Source organism: Geotrypetes seraphini, chromosome 1 (assembly GCF_902459505.1).
Source record: "Geotrypetes seraphini chromosome 1, aGeoSer1.1, whole genome shotgun sequence".
NCBI classification, from domain to species: Eukaryota; Metazoa; Chordata; class Amphibia; order Gymnophiona; family Dermophiidae; genus Geotrypetes; species Geotrypetes seraphini.
In genome coordinates this window covers 350,953,565-350,969,365 of record NC_047084.1, presented here as the reverse complement: position 1 = coordinate 350,969,365, position 15,801 = coordinate 350,953,565, and the positions used below count along the sequence as shown (strand labels likewise).

The 15,801-nt window shown below is 42.6% G+C and overlaps 1 protein-coding gene across 2 annotated transcripts in view; it reads left to right on the top strand.

The window, feature by feature from the left end:
- GPAT3 (glycerol-3-phosphate acyltransferase 3) overlaps positions 1-15,801 on the top strand; it is a 92,497-nt gene that overhangs the window by 26,797 nt on the left and 49,899 nt on the right. For both annotated transcript variants that reach the window (XM_033963740.1, XM_033963730.1), the window contains exons 3-4: positions 12,768-13,062; positions 13,401-13,475. In XM_033963740.1, coding sequence (XP_033819631.1) covers positions 12,768-13,062; positions 13,401-13,475 — 370 coding nt within the window. The remainder of the gene's footprint in view (positions 1-12,767; positions 13,063-13,400; positions 13,476-15,801) is intronic.

Genomic DNA, 15,801 nt, shown 5'->3' with positions numbered 1-15,801 from the left:
GGAGACTTCAACATCCATTTTAATTCCCCTAATCACTATAATACCTCTGAATTTTTAACTCTTATTACTGACTTATCGCTATCGCCTCTCATCCATACACCCACTCACTCTGCTGGAAATACTCTAGATATGATTCTATGTCCAACTACCATGACTCATCTTTTCCATAATTTCGATTTCATCTCTATACCATGGTCAGATCATACTCTGATTATTTGGCAATTGGACCTGCCAACACAATCATATCATATCCAACCCACAAACATTCCTCCTTTCATCCGTAACATAAATAATATAACTCTCCCCTCTATTCAATCTTCCTTTGATCTTAATCTTAAAGATTTTTCCTCTCTTTCCATTACAGAACAATTTTCTATTTGGGAAACGTCTACGAAATCCCTTGTTGACTTGTTAGCACCTAAATCCGATAAGCAAAATACACCTAAAACCAACCGGTCCTCTAAGAAATACCAACCCTGGTTTAATGAAAACCTAATCCTTCTCCGCCGACAGGTTCGTTCTGCAGAAAACAAATGGAAAACAAAACTTAACAGTAACCTTCTTTCTTTTAAAGAAAAAGCTTTTCTTTATAAACAAACCATTCAACAGACAAAAAAAGACTATTATTCTAAACTCATTTCTTCCGCCCGTAACTCATCCACTCTTTTCAGTATTGTTCAGTCTCTTTCAAAATATTCTAAAAAAAAACTTCCCCCTCCTGTTTCAACCTTACCATCTGCCGATGAAATTTCTCATTTCTTTGATACCAAAGTCAAAACTATTAGATCTCACCTTGGACCTTCACCTCCTATTTTTTCGGCTCCTACTAATAATGACCTACCTTCACTACCTTTCAGTTCATTTTCAAATTTCAAAGTACCTTCATTATCTCAACTATTCACCATTCTACAATCTATAAATTCCCCCAATAACATCACTGAATGTATTCCCCCACTACTCCTTAAAAAATTCTTCTCTTTTTTTGGTCCTTACTTACAGGAAATGATTTCCAAAACTTTTTCTGATTGCCATGTCCCATCTGCATGGAAAACAGCTTTAGTTTTTCCGAAACTTAAACAACACAATACCGATCCCTCTTTACCTATCAACTACCGTCCTATCGCCAACTTGCCTTTAATTACGAAACTTACTGAAAAAATTATTCATTCTCAACTATCGGAATTTTTTGATCAAACTCATGCCCTACATCCTTATCAAACTGGCTTTCGAACCTCACATTCTACAGAACTATCATTACTCGGCCTAATGACTACTATACAATATTTTCACGATCACCTAAAATCTGTTATACTAATCTCTCTTGATTTATCTGCAGCCTTTGATACCATAGACCACTCTTTACTTTTATCTAGACTATCAGATTGTAATATTACGGGTCACGCTCTCACCTGGTTCATTTCCTACTTTCACGATCGTAATTTCAAAGTCCATGTAAAAAACCAATCTTCTACTTCAGTAACTCAATCATTCGGAGTGCCTCAAGGCTCCATTCTATCCCCACTATTATTCAATATCTTTCTGTCCCCTCTTCTCTCTCTAGCACAATCAATAGGATTCTCAATTTTCGCTTACGCGGATGATATACAGCTGCTTTATCCGATTAATACTTCATACCCTTCTGATATCAAAGATCTAAACACTAAATTAGATATTATAAGTAATTGGCTTTATTCAAACAAACTTTCACTCAACGTCGATAAATCTTGTGGTCTCCTCCTCCCCATTAAAAATTTAGAATCATTACCAGGAACAATTAACATCAAATCTATACCATTACACATGGCAACTCAAATAAAATTACTAGGTGTCACCTTTGATAGAGAGTTTTCTTTTCACGACCACATAAGTTCAGTTGTAAAAACCTGCTTCTTTAAACTACGTATCATCCGTTCACTCAATTCCATTCTTGATACCGACTCAATTAATATCCTTATTCACTCCCTTGTAATCTCACACTTAGATTACTGTAATTCTCTTTTTAATGGACTACCCCAAAAAGAACTTCGACGTTTACAAATCATACAAAATACTGCAATAAAACTTATCTATAAAAAAGGCAAATTTGAACACGTCACCCCTCTTCTCAAAGAGGCTCATTGGCTCCCTATTACTCACCGCATAATTTATAAAACTATCCTGCTCTCTTTTAAAATCAAACTCTCTCACTTACCTTTATTTCTTGACAAATTACTGATACCTCAAAGCTCGCCCCGTTCTTTAAGATCCACTGACCAAAAACTTCTTTTCATTCCATCCTTAAAAGACTCCTATTATACCAGAAAAACTAATTATGCTATAATAGCTCCCACTTTATGGAATTCTCTCCCTCAATACATCCGTGATGAACTTCATCTACCCAAATTCAAGATCCATCTTAAAACTTATCTATTTCAAGATGCCTTCGATAAATCTTAATTTATCAGATACTCTAAGAAACCAACTTTCTTCAGTATGCATCACTTTTTCCATGCACCCTCATCCTTCATGTTTTTTTTCCCATTCCTCTATCTCATTTTCCTCTAACAATTATGTAACTTTTCTTCTCCTCCCAACTTACCCTCACTGTCTAGTCTGTCTGTAAGTGTCATATATGTTTACCCTAATTATTCATACACACCCCCACTATTTCTTTCTAATCTATATTAAAATTTTTATTGTTAACCGGTCAGATATTTGTTTTATGATCGGGATATAAAAAACTAATAAACTTGGAAACTTGGTTAGATTATTTGCTTCCCCTTTCGAACTCTGGCATATCTTTCAGAGTCCATCTCAGTGCTATTACAGCTTTTCACATACCAGTTGAGGAAAAACCTCTTACTTCTCATCCTATGGTCTCCAGATTCATGAGAAGACTTTTCAATGTTAAACCACCTCTCAAATCTCCTCTAGTAGTCTGAGACCTTAATGTAGTTTTTCCAGGTTGATGAAGCCACCATTTGAACAAATGGCCACAGCTCATCTCAAGTTCCTTACCTGGAAAGTTGTTTTTCTTATCTCATTCACTTCTGCCAGGAGGGTCAGTGAGTTACAAGTGTTGGTGGCAGATCCACCCTTCCCAGTTTTTCACCATGATAAAGTGGTTCTGCGCATGCATCTAAAGTTTCTACCGAAAGTGGTCACATAATTTCATCTCAAACAGTCGATTGTTCTCTAGGTTTTTTCCCCTAAGCCTCATTTTTATGCAGGAGAAATGGCGCTGCACACTCTGAACTGTAAACGTGCTTTGGCCTATTACATCGACAGGACAAAGCCACATAGAACATCTCCTCAACTTTTCATCTCTCTTGATCCTAACAAATTGGGGCATCCTGTTTCCGAAAGAATGATTTCCAACTGGTTGACTGTCTGTATATCGTACTGCTATGCTCGGACTGGACTACAACTGGAGAGTCATGTTACAGCCCACAAAATCCGAGCTATGGCAGCTTCTGTAGCTTTCCTCAGATCTACGCTTATTGAGGAAATCTATAAATCTGCCACCTGGTCCTCAGTTCACTTTTCATTATTGTTCGTAGTACAAAATTTATTTTCTTAGAGGCCAACGCTCCCACCATCCCATTCTGGTTAGCTTGGAGGTCACCCATGTGTGAGAATATGCTACCTGCTTGTCCTGGGATAAAGCACAGTTACTTACCGTAACAGGTGTTATCCAGGGACAGCAGGCAGATATTCTCACAACCCACCCACCTTCTCTGGTTGGCTTCTTAGCTGACTTATCTTAACTGAAGGACCGTGTGCCTACTTCAGACGGGAAGGCACTCGTACATGCGCAGTGTGGGCTTATCGTGAACTTTCTAAACTCTTAAAGTTGCAATCCACTTTTCAAGTGTCCGTACCGGGGCTCAGTCAGTGACATCACTCATGTGTGAGAATATCTGCCTGCTGTCCCTGGATAACACCTGTTACAATAAGTAACTGCTTTATGAGACGGCACCCACTTATAGAATTACTGTACCTCTATAATGATCTTGGATGTTTCTTGGATATTCTACTGCTTAATCAGGATTAAGGTCATTTAGAGATTTTAAAGCCTATGACCCTCTCAGCTCTGCAGAGATGTTATAAACTGATACATTTGGAAAATGATGCCATCTTCTTCAGATTCTGCATTTGTGTGCAATGCAGACATTTTAGGGGTTTTAAAATAAGTTACTAGGCAAAAGTTCTATTGTCTGAGGAGCTAAAACATAGATGTGCAACACCAAGGGCTCCTGGTGTAATATTCACTGTGTGATAATGAAATGAGATAAGTGCTTAGCTGTATAGCAGCAGCAGAGTATTGCCAGCCTATTATAATTATGAGATTTTTTTTTAAATTATTTTTGGTGAATCTTAAAATTAGGGGATTGCACCCTGATGTTGTGATTAAAACCCCGCACTGCTCCCTGTGACCCTGGGCAAGTCACTTAATCCTTCACTGCTCCAGTTACATTAGATAGATTGTGAGCCCACCGGGACAGATAGAGAAAATGCTTGAAGTGCCTGGATGTAAACTGCTTTGAGTGCGGTTCTATCACTACAAAAAAGGTGGTATACAAGTCCCAGTCCCTTTCCCATTATGAGCAAAACAGCTGATAAGCAGCAGAGGAAATATTCTGATTTCCTCTTTTGAAAATAGTCCTGTTTATTTTGGAGCAAAATTTTTAGAGGATAAATGTTTTGTTGGCCTGTTCCTTGTCAAGTGTTTGTGCCTTTTCTTTGTTTAGGTTCCCGAGAGAAGTGGTAACTCAGGGGTGTCCAATGTCGGTCCTCGAGGGCTGCAGTCCAGTCGGGTTTTCAGGATTTCCCCAATGAATATACATGAGGTCTATTTGTATGCACTGCTTTCATTGTATGCTAATAGATCTCATGCATATTCATTGGGGAAATCCTGAAAACCCGACTGGACTGCGGCCCTCGAGGACCGACATTGGACACCCCTGTGGTAACTCATGACTAGTGTAAAAATAGAGGGTGAAAGGGGAGGTAAGCATAAGGGAGTAGATGAGTTTGGCAGAAAGCTAAGTGAAGAGCAAGAGGCTAGAAAAAAATGTGAAAATGAGAGGATAGTTAGCAAAAGTAAAATTCAGATAGATAATAGAAAACTAGTATTGTCATTTGTTAGTGCTTCTCAACGCTCTTCCGGAGGCACACCTAGCCAGTTGGGTTTTCAGGATTACCACAATGTGTATGCATTAGATAAATTTGCATATATTGGAGAGCCATGGTATACAAATCCATCTTGTGCATGTTCATTGTGGTATATCAGATCTGACTGGCTAGCCATGCTCCTAGGAGAGGATTGAGAAGCACTGGTTTAAGCCACAGATTGTTCTGTATTTCTTAAGTCCTCGGTAAATTCCCTGTCTTTTTATTAATTTCTTCAATAGTCCCAGTCTTTCCATTACCCATCCCTATGGCTTTACAGGCTATGGAATCCTAATATGTTCAATCTGGATTTTTTTTTCCTGAACATAAGAATAGCCATACTGGGTCAGACCAATAGTCCATCTAGCAGAGTCTCCTGTTTCCAACAGTGGCCAGTCCAGGTCAAAAGTACCTGGCAGAAACCCAGTAGCAACATTCCATGCTACTGATCTAGGGCAAGTAGTGGCTTCCACCCCCTCCCCCCCATGTCTGTCTCAATAGCAGACTATGGACTTTGAGTTGCATTGAATTCAGGAAACGACACAAACTATTAGTCCTACCTATTACTTTATTCCCCTTGGTCTTGTTGGGCGTTGCATGCTGAAATCTGCCCTTAGATTTCAATGCAGCTAATTTTTTGTGTTTTCCCTGAGTTATGGTTACCATATGGATCCAGAAAAAGGAGGATAAATTGAGACATCCGGGTTTTACTTCCATTGTGAAAGTAAAACCCGGATGTCTCAATCGGTCCTCCTTTTTCCGGAGCCATATTGGAACCCTACCCTGAGTACTAGAGTAGATCACATTAGCTCATGGGCATGTATATTTTGTGTCCTGTTTTAAGATGCCAATAACACACTTTTTTTTCTCCATGTTTTCCTTGATTAAATTTTAACTGCACAACTTAGATTTCTGGGGATCTGTTCTGGTGCTGAAAGCAGCATTTTAGTTTAATATTTTGTCTTTTTGCATCTAGACCTTCCAACCTGGCAAACCCTTTCTTTAAGGTTCATCCGATTCTGTCAGTTTTCTGCTTTTCTCATAGCAATAAAACATTCTTTTTTCTTGATATCTGTCTCAATGAATTTCCATAGTTTCAGCAAACATTTCCAAATGGCAGTAATTTTATGCTTGCTTGTCTTAAGTTTGGTGTTTAAAGTCTACTCTAAATGCCAGACATGAACAAAGAGCAGGTTATGTAATCTGGACTTCCTATACTAGAGAAAAAAAAAAAAAGCAAATCCAGGTAATGGCCTTCTGGTATTAGCCTTGAGTAACAACACTTCACAAGTTTCTCAGCAACTTTTCTTATCATAGTGTTCCAAGCAGTTTAAAGGTTCATGGTTTGATTTATGACACAGTTGTCAAGAGTCCAGGGATGATATAGCAGCATAACTCTGTAGCTCTTTTTATTAAATTTAGGATTTCCCTCCAAAAGTGATTTGGACTTGAATAGAAATTCCTTGTCTGTACCCATATAAACCAGTTCAACTTATCTATGTTAGAAATGCTTATAAAAGAAGCTTGCAGTCTTCTTAATTAGCATGTAACAGCGTGAATGGGGGTGGGGGTGGGGTTGGACCAGTATAGAAACAGCCAGACACAAGTAGAAAATGTAAAAGAAAAATTTTTTTATTAACAAAGAGAAATTCTGTACCCTGTTATTTCACAGGGCCAGGCATATACAAAAAAGGCTCTTGTTCAAAAAGTTATGAGAGGGGCCTGTAGCTGACAGGACCCGAAGCATGGATCGTGGCTTGTGCTGTCATCCCCAAACAGTCTTTCAACAGTTTTCCTCAGTCGGGCAACAGGGTCTGGCCCCAGTCAGACCTCAGAGCAAAATCACAGGTGTTCAGTAGCAGAGGTTGATTGGCTTACCTCATCCAAACCGAGTATCTGAGGATGGTAGTCAAAGTGCATATGGGAATCGTCTCTTCTTCCTCCTTTTCCTCGGACCTCTTTAACTAGTTCTGGCCTCGCCTTTTATACTTCCTGATTTCTACATCCCTGACTCCTCCTTCCCGTGTCACTTCCCCTTAAGGAGGGAACTACCTATATTAAGGTGGCTTTGGCATTGTGAGGGAGTATCCAGTAGGGGGAGTGGTAGTGTCCTAGAGCAGTGTTTTTCAACCTTTTTACACCCGTGGACCGGCAGAAATAAAAGAATTATTTTGTGGACCGGCAAACTACTAGGACTAAAATTTAAAAACCCCGTTTCCGCCCCATCTCCGTGAGCTCGGTCACCTCAGTAACTATAGAAAAATAGACAAATATAGTGCAAAATATAGACAGCAGTTATAAATTCTCAAAACTGACACATTTTGATCACTAAATTGAAAATAAAATCATTTTTCCTACCTTTGCTGTCTGGTGATTTCATGAGTCTCTGGTTGCGTTTCCTTCTGTCTGTGAATCCTTTCTTTCATTTTTTTCTTTCTGCACTCAAGCCCAAGAATTGTCCCTTTCTATTCCCTCCCTCTTTCCTTCCTATGTCCTTAGTGCCCCCGGTGCCTCCTTCCCATGTCTTTAGTGCCCCCAGTGCCTCCTTCCCATGTCCTTAGTGCCCCTTCCTGTCTTTAGTGTCCCCAGTGCCTCCTTCCCATATCCTTAGTGTCCCTTCCTGTCTTTAGTGTCCCCAGTGCCTCCTTCCCATGTCCTTAGTGACCCTTCCTGTCTTTAGTGTCCCCAGTGCCTCCTTTCCATGTCTTTAGTGTCCCCAGTGCCTCCTTTCCATGTCTTTAGTGCCCCCAGTGCCTCCTTTCCATGTCTTTAGTGCCCCCAGTGCCTCCTTTCCATGTCTTTAGTGCCCCCAGTGCCTCCTTCCCATGTTCTTAGTGCCCCCAGTGCCTCCTTTCCATGTCTTTAGTGCCCCCAGTGCCTCCTTCCCATGTTCTTAGTGCCCCTTCCTGTCTTTAGTGTCCCCAGTGCCTCCTTTCCATGTCTTTAGTGCCCCCAGTGCCTCCTTCCCATGTCCTTAGTGCCCCCAGTGCCTCCTTCCCATGTCCTTAGTGCCCCCAGTGCCTCCTTCCCATGTCTTTAGTGCTCCAGTGCCTCCTTCCCATGTCCTTAGTGCCCCCAGTGCCTCCTTCCCATGTCCTTAGTGCCCCTTCCTGTCTTTAGTGTCCCCAGTGCCTCCTTCCCATATCCTTAGTGTCCCTTCCTGTCTTTAGTGTCCCCAGTGCCTCCTTTCCATGTCTTTAGTGTCCCCAGTGCCTCCTTTCCATGTCTTTAGTGTCCCCAGTGCCTCCTTTCCATGTCTTTAGTGTCCCCAGTGCCTCCTTTCCATGTCTTTAGTGCCCCCAGTGCCTCCTTTCCATGTCTTTAGTGCCCCCAGTGCCTCCTTTCCATGTCTTTAGTGCCCCCAGTGCCTCCTTTCCATGTCTTTAGTGCCCCCAGTGCCTCCTTCCCATGTCTTTAGTGCCCCCAGTGCCTCCTTCCCATGTTCTTAGTGCCCCTTCCTGTCTTTAGTGTCCCCAGTGCCTCCTTTCCATGTCTTTAGTGCCCCCAGTGCCTCCTTTCCATGTCTTTAGTGCTCCAGTGCCTCCTTCCCATGTCCTTAGTGCCCCCAGTGCCTCCTTCCCATGTCCTTAGTGCCCCTTCCTGTCTTTAGTGCCCCCAGTGTCTCCTTCCTATGTACCTCTCACTGCCTTCTACACTGTGTCCCACCCCCACCCCGAAGCCAGCCTGCCTGCCTGTCTACCTCTCTCCCTCCCTCCCTCCCTAGCCAAAGCCAGCCAGCCTGCTTGCCTGCCTACCTCCTTCCCTCCTTGTTGCGCAAAAAAAAAAAAAAAAAAGCCTCCTTCCTTCCTTTCCCCGGGTCGGCTGCTATCTTACCATCCTGCTGCTGCTGCTAAAGCCAACAGGAAGTCTTCTTTCTGACGTTAAATTCTGACGTCGGAGAGTACGTTCTGGGCCAGCCAGGCAGCGGTTGGCTGGCCCAGAATGTCCTCTCTGACGTCAGAATTGACATCGGAAAGAAGACTTCCTGTCGGCTTTAGCGGCAGGGCAGTAAGAGAAGGGGACCCGGGGAAAGGAAGGAGGGAGGGACAGGAAATGATCACTTGTCCCATTGGCCCTGAGCACAGCTTCGGGACGCTGTCCCGAAGCAGTGTGTGGGACAATGGGACAGGAGGTCTGAAAACGGACCTACGGTCACCTTAATCTTGCCGGCCCTGCGCAGACCGGCAGAAATTTTCTGCGGACCGGTATTGGTCTGCGGACCGGCGGTTGAAGAACAGTGTCCTAGAGAATCCCTCATGTTGTATATTTGGCTGAAAAGACAAAAAAACCCATTTATTTCCTTTTTCTTCTTTGACCTTGCCAGTCTAGACAAGTGAGGATTCTGCCTCCCTCCAACAGATGGAGAGAAAGCAGTTCCCTATAAATTCTAGTGCATGAGAGAAGCTGATCAGTATTTTTTTTGAACATTTTTTATACTGCCAAATAATCTAGGGATATCAAGGCAGTTTACAAAAGGTAAAAATTTAGTGAAACAGAGAGACAAAAACATAAAGAAAATACAGCCATTCAGGGAGAAAATGTATAGCACTATATAGTTAAACCTCTTTACAATTGAGTAGTAATTAAACACAAAAAGATGAAAAGGGGAAAAGGTACAGAGGAGGAGTGTGTCTGTGGTAAGTGAAGGAGATAATTTGAGATAACTATCAATTAATAAATGACTCAAAGACCTGCTTAAAACACCAAGGCCCAGATTTTCAAAACTTTAATGCAGTCGCTAAACTGTTTTCCGAAGGTTTATCCTGCGGTCATTTTAGTGGCAGATTATCAAAACGACTTTCTCTGTCTTTAGCGAGGTTTCTAGCAGTCTCCAACACTGACATGCAAATGGGCTCATCAACATTGAAATGAGCACTCCGGTGGATTCTTAACAATTGCTGAGCTATTTTCTAAGCATAGCGTCGGCTTTTAGTGACAAAAATCAGCGACTGGTCCAGGTGTGTGATACACATGCATAATATCTGCCCCATTAAAAAAAAAAAATGACCCCCCCAACGATGACAACCATCCCCCCCTGAACTGACACCAGGGACCAACTCCCTACGCCAGTGACAATCAGCAGGGGGGATGCCTATTCCCTCCTGCCTTGACGTTTCCCCCACCAACATGGGAAAAAATCCACAGAAAGGATGCCCACTATCTCCTGCCTTGCCGAACCCCTCCCCCCTCCCGCATGAGAAAAAATTTGCAGGAGGGATGCCCACTCCCTGCACCAGGCGCTCGCCCCCCCCCTCCCGAACTATCCCCTACCCTCCACCCGTCCCCAATTTTTGCTGGCACAGGGGGGTAGGTACCCGGTGCCTGATCATCAGGGACACGTTGGGGGAGGGCAATCATCACCGGAGGGGGGAGGCTCTTTTCTTCTTTTTTTAATGGGGCAGATATTGTGCGTATGTAACACACACACACAGCATCTGCGCCCATTAAAAAAGGTTTTCTGCCCCGAACTGCTGAGGGGCTTCCCCTGCCTCAGCTATTTGGGCTTCCAGTGCTGGCTCTGCACATTTGTGAGAGTCGTTCTCACAGCGATCAATAGGACAAGAGAAATGGGAATTACGACAAACCTCCATGCGAATCATTTGCATGCAAAATTTTTAGTGCATCAATAACTCTTTTAGAATTGGCCAAAAATCAGATCAGAGTGGACCCACGCAGTCTTGCCAATGCTGTTTAGTGCATCTAGCCCTAAATCCCATACTCAAGTGGTATACCAGTACAGTTATAGAACCTCTGTTTTCCTTTCCTATTACAGAACTTCATTCATAACTCTCCTCTTCTCAAACAGCTACTATAATAAATATATAAATCTTGAAGTAGGGACTTTAGATCATCTTTTGTTTTATTGTCCCTTTATCTTAGCCTTTTGGAACTCAATTTGGGATCAAGTAAATTGTTTATTGGAAAAGCATGTGGCATTATCTTATGATACAATACTATTTGGTATGTCAATGAGGAAAAAGAGCCAAATATCATCAAATAACAATAAACTTTTATTGATAATGACAGGAGTCGCCATTCAGCATATCACAAGTAATTGGAAAAATTACAGTAGACTCAATTATAATTTCTGGTGGAACTCATTATGTCACATCTATAAAATGGAAAGAACAATAGCTATACAACAAGGGAATTATAAGAATTTTAATAAAATTTGGGAACCATTAACTTCTTATTGTAATGAGTAAATACCATTTTCTATTGAAATATACACCGTCTAATGTTAGGAAAGGGGAGGCTTTATATACTAATATTTATATTGGGAAAATAATAGAGGGATTGATGGGAGGGGAGGGTGGTAATTTTATGTATTATAAGATAAAATAGAAAGATTGTCAGGTGATATGTTTAATTGTATTGTTTTAATGTTTGTACATTTGATGTAAGATTGAAAATGAGTAAAGAATTATTAAAAAAAAAAAAAACCAAAACAGCTGCTATATTGTAATATAAACATTCTGTAATTCCTTATATTGTAAGTTGTCTTAAACCTGTTTAGATATAACGTGACTCAGAAATGCTTGATTAGATTAGTTACCTATATACTCGAATATAAGTTGATTTGAATATAAGTGGAGACCCCCATTTTTCCCCCCTAAAGGGAGGAAAAATGGTTAACTCGAATATAAGTCGGGCAGTTTAATATTCAAGTGCCCTGCCAGGATCTGCACCCAGGACCCCTTCCATCCCCTGTCAGGATCTGCACCCAGCCCCCTTCCCTTCATCCTCTGTCAGGCTCTGTACCTGTCCCCTCTCTGCCCTGCCAATCGTAACTCCTCTGCTGCTGGAATCCCTTGTGGTCTAGAGGTGTAGTGGGCAGGAGCAAGCTTTCAGCACTCCTGCCCCGCTGCTAACTCGGTCGGTCGCTGCCACGAGTTCCGGCTTCAGCCGCTGAGGGGTAGTAAGTAGGAGTGTGCTTTGGCGCTATTGCTCGGCGCTAAGAGGCTTCCTGAATGGCTCCCGCAAATTCTTGCGAGAATTTGCAGGAGCCATTAAGGAAGCCACTTAGCGCTGAGCAGCAGTGGCTGAAGCCATAACTCGCGGCAGCAACTGACCAGGTTAGCAGCGGGGCAGGGACGCTGAAAGCTCGTTCCTGCCCGCTACACCTCTGGACCACTAGGGATTCCAGCGGCAGAGTAGGTACGATGGACAGGGTAGGGAGGGTGAACAGGGTGCAGAGCCTGGCGGCCCATAGAAGGCCCATAAATCCCGGTTTATATTTGAGTATATACGGTATATCAAACATTTACTGTAGTTCAAATGTTCTTACAATAGAAACTACATTGTTTTTGGATCCTTCAGACTTCTGGTCTTTTGGCTGTTTTGTTTTTGTTTGTTTGGGTTTTTGGGGTTTTTTTTTGCATTGTTGGAAATAAAATCGGAGCCCTAGTTAAGCAATTAACTGTTCTGTAAGAAAATATGAAGAGGGCTGAGGCATTTCTCGCTCTCCTTTATTACTCTTCATAGGATGACTATTCTTTAGTTGCTTGCCTTTTCATAAACCTATATTGATTAAATAAAGTATTGATTGATTGTTTCCTAGAATGTTTTACAATTGCTGGTTCTGTTTTTGCTCATGGCTGTGTTTGTTCAATCAGGTATCATTGTGAGAGATGAGTCACCTATGGAGACAGAGATTGCAGGCCTGCGGAAAAACATGAGCCAAGATGAACAATTCAGGGACTTTGAGCTGTCTGATGTCTTCTACTTCTCCAAGAAGGGCTTTGAAGCCATCATGGAAGATGAGGTCACCCAAAGGTTTTCTTCTGAAGAGTTGTTATCCTGGAACCTTTTGACAAGGACCAATAACAACTTCCAGTACATCAGCCTGCGGCTAACCTTAATTTGGGTTCTGGGAGTCATCGTGCGGTATGGCATCTTGCTGCCACTGCGGTAAGACACAGTCACACTCAAATTCTTTCTCTTTCACTAACGGGCCCTTTTACTAAGATATGGTAAGTTCTAATGCACACTTTCATGCAGGTATTTCTAGGCATATCTATGTCTATCATGCATGCATTACAAGTCACTCAGAATTCTATTATTTGTGCTTTATTTGAAATAAAGAAGCAAGATCATGTTTTGACATATTATGTCACGCTTTATTGGTTGAAAATGGAGTATAGTGTATTGTCTTTTCCCTTACTTGACAACACATGAAATTCTTATCTTTCTGGTTTTATTGCTGTACCCAGAGGCATGTCTCAATATTCATTTACTATGTTTTGCAGCATCACTCTGGCTACCATTGGGATCAACTGGTTGGTTGTGGGTACCACTCTGGTAGGACAGCTGCCAGACAGTAGGTAAACATGATATTCAAATTCTGTTGGCTGTTTCCACATTTGTTTTATATTCTTAAGAATTTATACCTGTACATGTTCACAGAGAGGAAATGAGGGCAAGGCTGGAAAGCCTAGCCCTTTAAAAAAAAAAAAATTTTGTCTTTGACCAGAGTGCTTTGGGTGGGTCTTTTGAATCCTTTAATGTGTTAATCAGAGGTTGCTTCAGCTTCCCATTTAGTTGCACATGTATCCTTGAGGGGCTGATTTGTCTGGAAATACGTTTTTACAGAAAGGGTGGTAGATGCGTGGAATAGTCTCCCTTTAGAAGTGGTGGAGACAGAGACTGTGTCTGATTTCAAGAAAGCCTGGGATACTCACGTGGGATCTCTTAGAGAGAGGAAGAGATACTACGGATGGGCAGATAGATGGGCCATTTAGCCTTTATCTGCCATCATGTTTCTCTGTTTCTATAACAGCGATTATACCAAACTAGTATTTTAGCCCGTTACATTAACAGGTGCTAGAATATATGTCTGTCTGTCTTTATTTCTGTCTTTCTCTCTGTCCCGCTGTCTTTCTTTTTGTCTGTCTCTCTCCCTGGCCCCCTTTGTCTGCATGTCCTTCTGTGTCTCTCCTTGTCCCTGTGTCTTTCTTCTTTTCTTTCTGTCTCCCTTCCTCCCGCTGGTGCTAGAATATATGTCTGTCTTTCTTTCTGTTTCTCTCCCTACCCCTGTCTTTTTCTTTCTGTCTCTCTTCCTCCCGCTGTCTTTCTTTCTGTCTCTCTCCCTCCCTGGCCCCCTTTGTCTGTCTGTCTTTCTGTCTCTCTCCCTGCCCCTGTCCCTGGGTTTTTCTTCCTATCTCCTTCCTACTTTTACTGACTGGCTATCCATTAAAACTCCCCATAGGCGTCTTAAGTTAAAAAGAAACTTCGGCCCGGCTTGTAGGTCAGGGGTTTCTCGGGCTGACCGCCACCCGCTGCTGGTGGCTCCGTGTTCCTTGCTCGCCCGCCGCGGCCTGCAGCCGCTGACCGCCACCGCGGCCTACAGCTGCCGCGGCCTGTAGCCCCTGCAGTCTGCAGCTGCCGACAGCATGCGGCGGCCGACATCCGCCTCAGGGGAAGAGAGAAAGAGAGAGAGATTCGCGCGCATGCGCACTCCTACCTGCGGTGCCCTACAGCGCACGGAAAATGGGAGCACGCAGGTGGGAGTACGCATGCGCGGCTTAGGGTTTTATTATATTAGATAAAACAGAAAATCCAAGGCAGCCCAGGATATTGGATTTTAAATAGCAAGAGCTTACAAGTAATTAAGTGAACTGGTCAGGGCTACCATACTTTGCTCTTTCAGCTGTGCAGTACGGGGTGGTATACTGTGAGCAGATCTTTTTCCTTTAGCTACCATAGTTTTTATTCAGCTGTCCAGTAGAGGGATGTTGCTTCCTAAGGGGAGAACCAAAGGAGGCCATCACTTGTGGGAGGAGCTTCAGAAACATCAGGATTATTACGCCTAGTTAATTTGAGATTGTGACCCTAAACCCACATTTGGGGTCATGACCTAGCCCTCCATAGGATGTCATTATTTTGCAGCACGCCTTGGTTCTGATCTTTCTGTGGCTGCATTGGAGTAACAACCGCAGAAGGATTGGTGAGTGCTGGCATAGACTTCATTTCTTCCTCTGTTCCCCTTGTGAAGGGTGCAGGGCAGGATTAATTAATCGAGAACCCCTAGGCACACAAGTATACTTGGCCCCGTAGCCCTGCCCCGCCCACACCCCTCCCTACCCTGATCCGCCCCTGCCCCGCCCCATTTATTTACCTGTTTTCTTTACTTCTTTATTTCCACTTGTATTTCTTTTTTTTTCTTTTTTTATAAAATTCAAAACAAATAACAAAGATTTACCATACTAGTGCACAGTTTTAGTTTATGCAAGCCCCAAACAACTCTGAACAAAACCCCCCTTCCTTCCCTTCCCACCTACTTGCCCAGGACTTTAACAGTGAACCCTTTCCATACGTATATAAAAGTGTTCAAATGCATAAGTCTGTATTAATAACCAAGTCTGCAACTCCTCTCAACTGCCTCACTCTGTCATCCAACTTTAACCCATATGTATGTATAAATAACCAAATCTGTATCTCCTCTGGTGTGTTCCACATGTATGTTAATTTGTAACAAAACAAGACAAGCAGTCCACCAAAGAATCCAACGTGGAACAAAAGAAGATCGGCAGACAATAAGGAGATTCAAATCAGGTTTATTCAAGGTGCTCCCAGGAACCATGCCTGATGCATTTCGCCAAACAAGGCTGGTCAAAGCTAACAGAAAACCATGTCTTGGGGGCGTGGCCT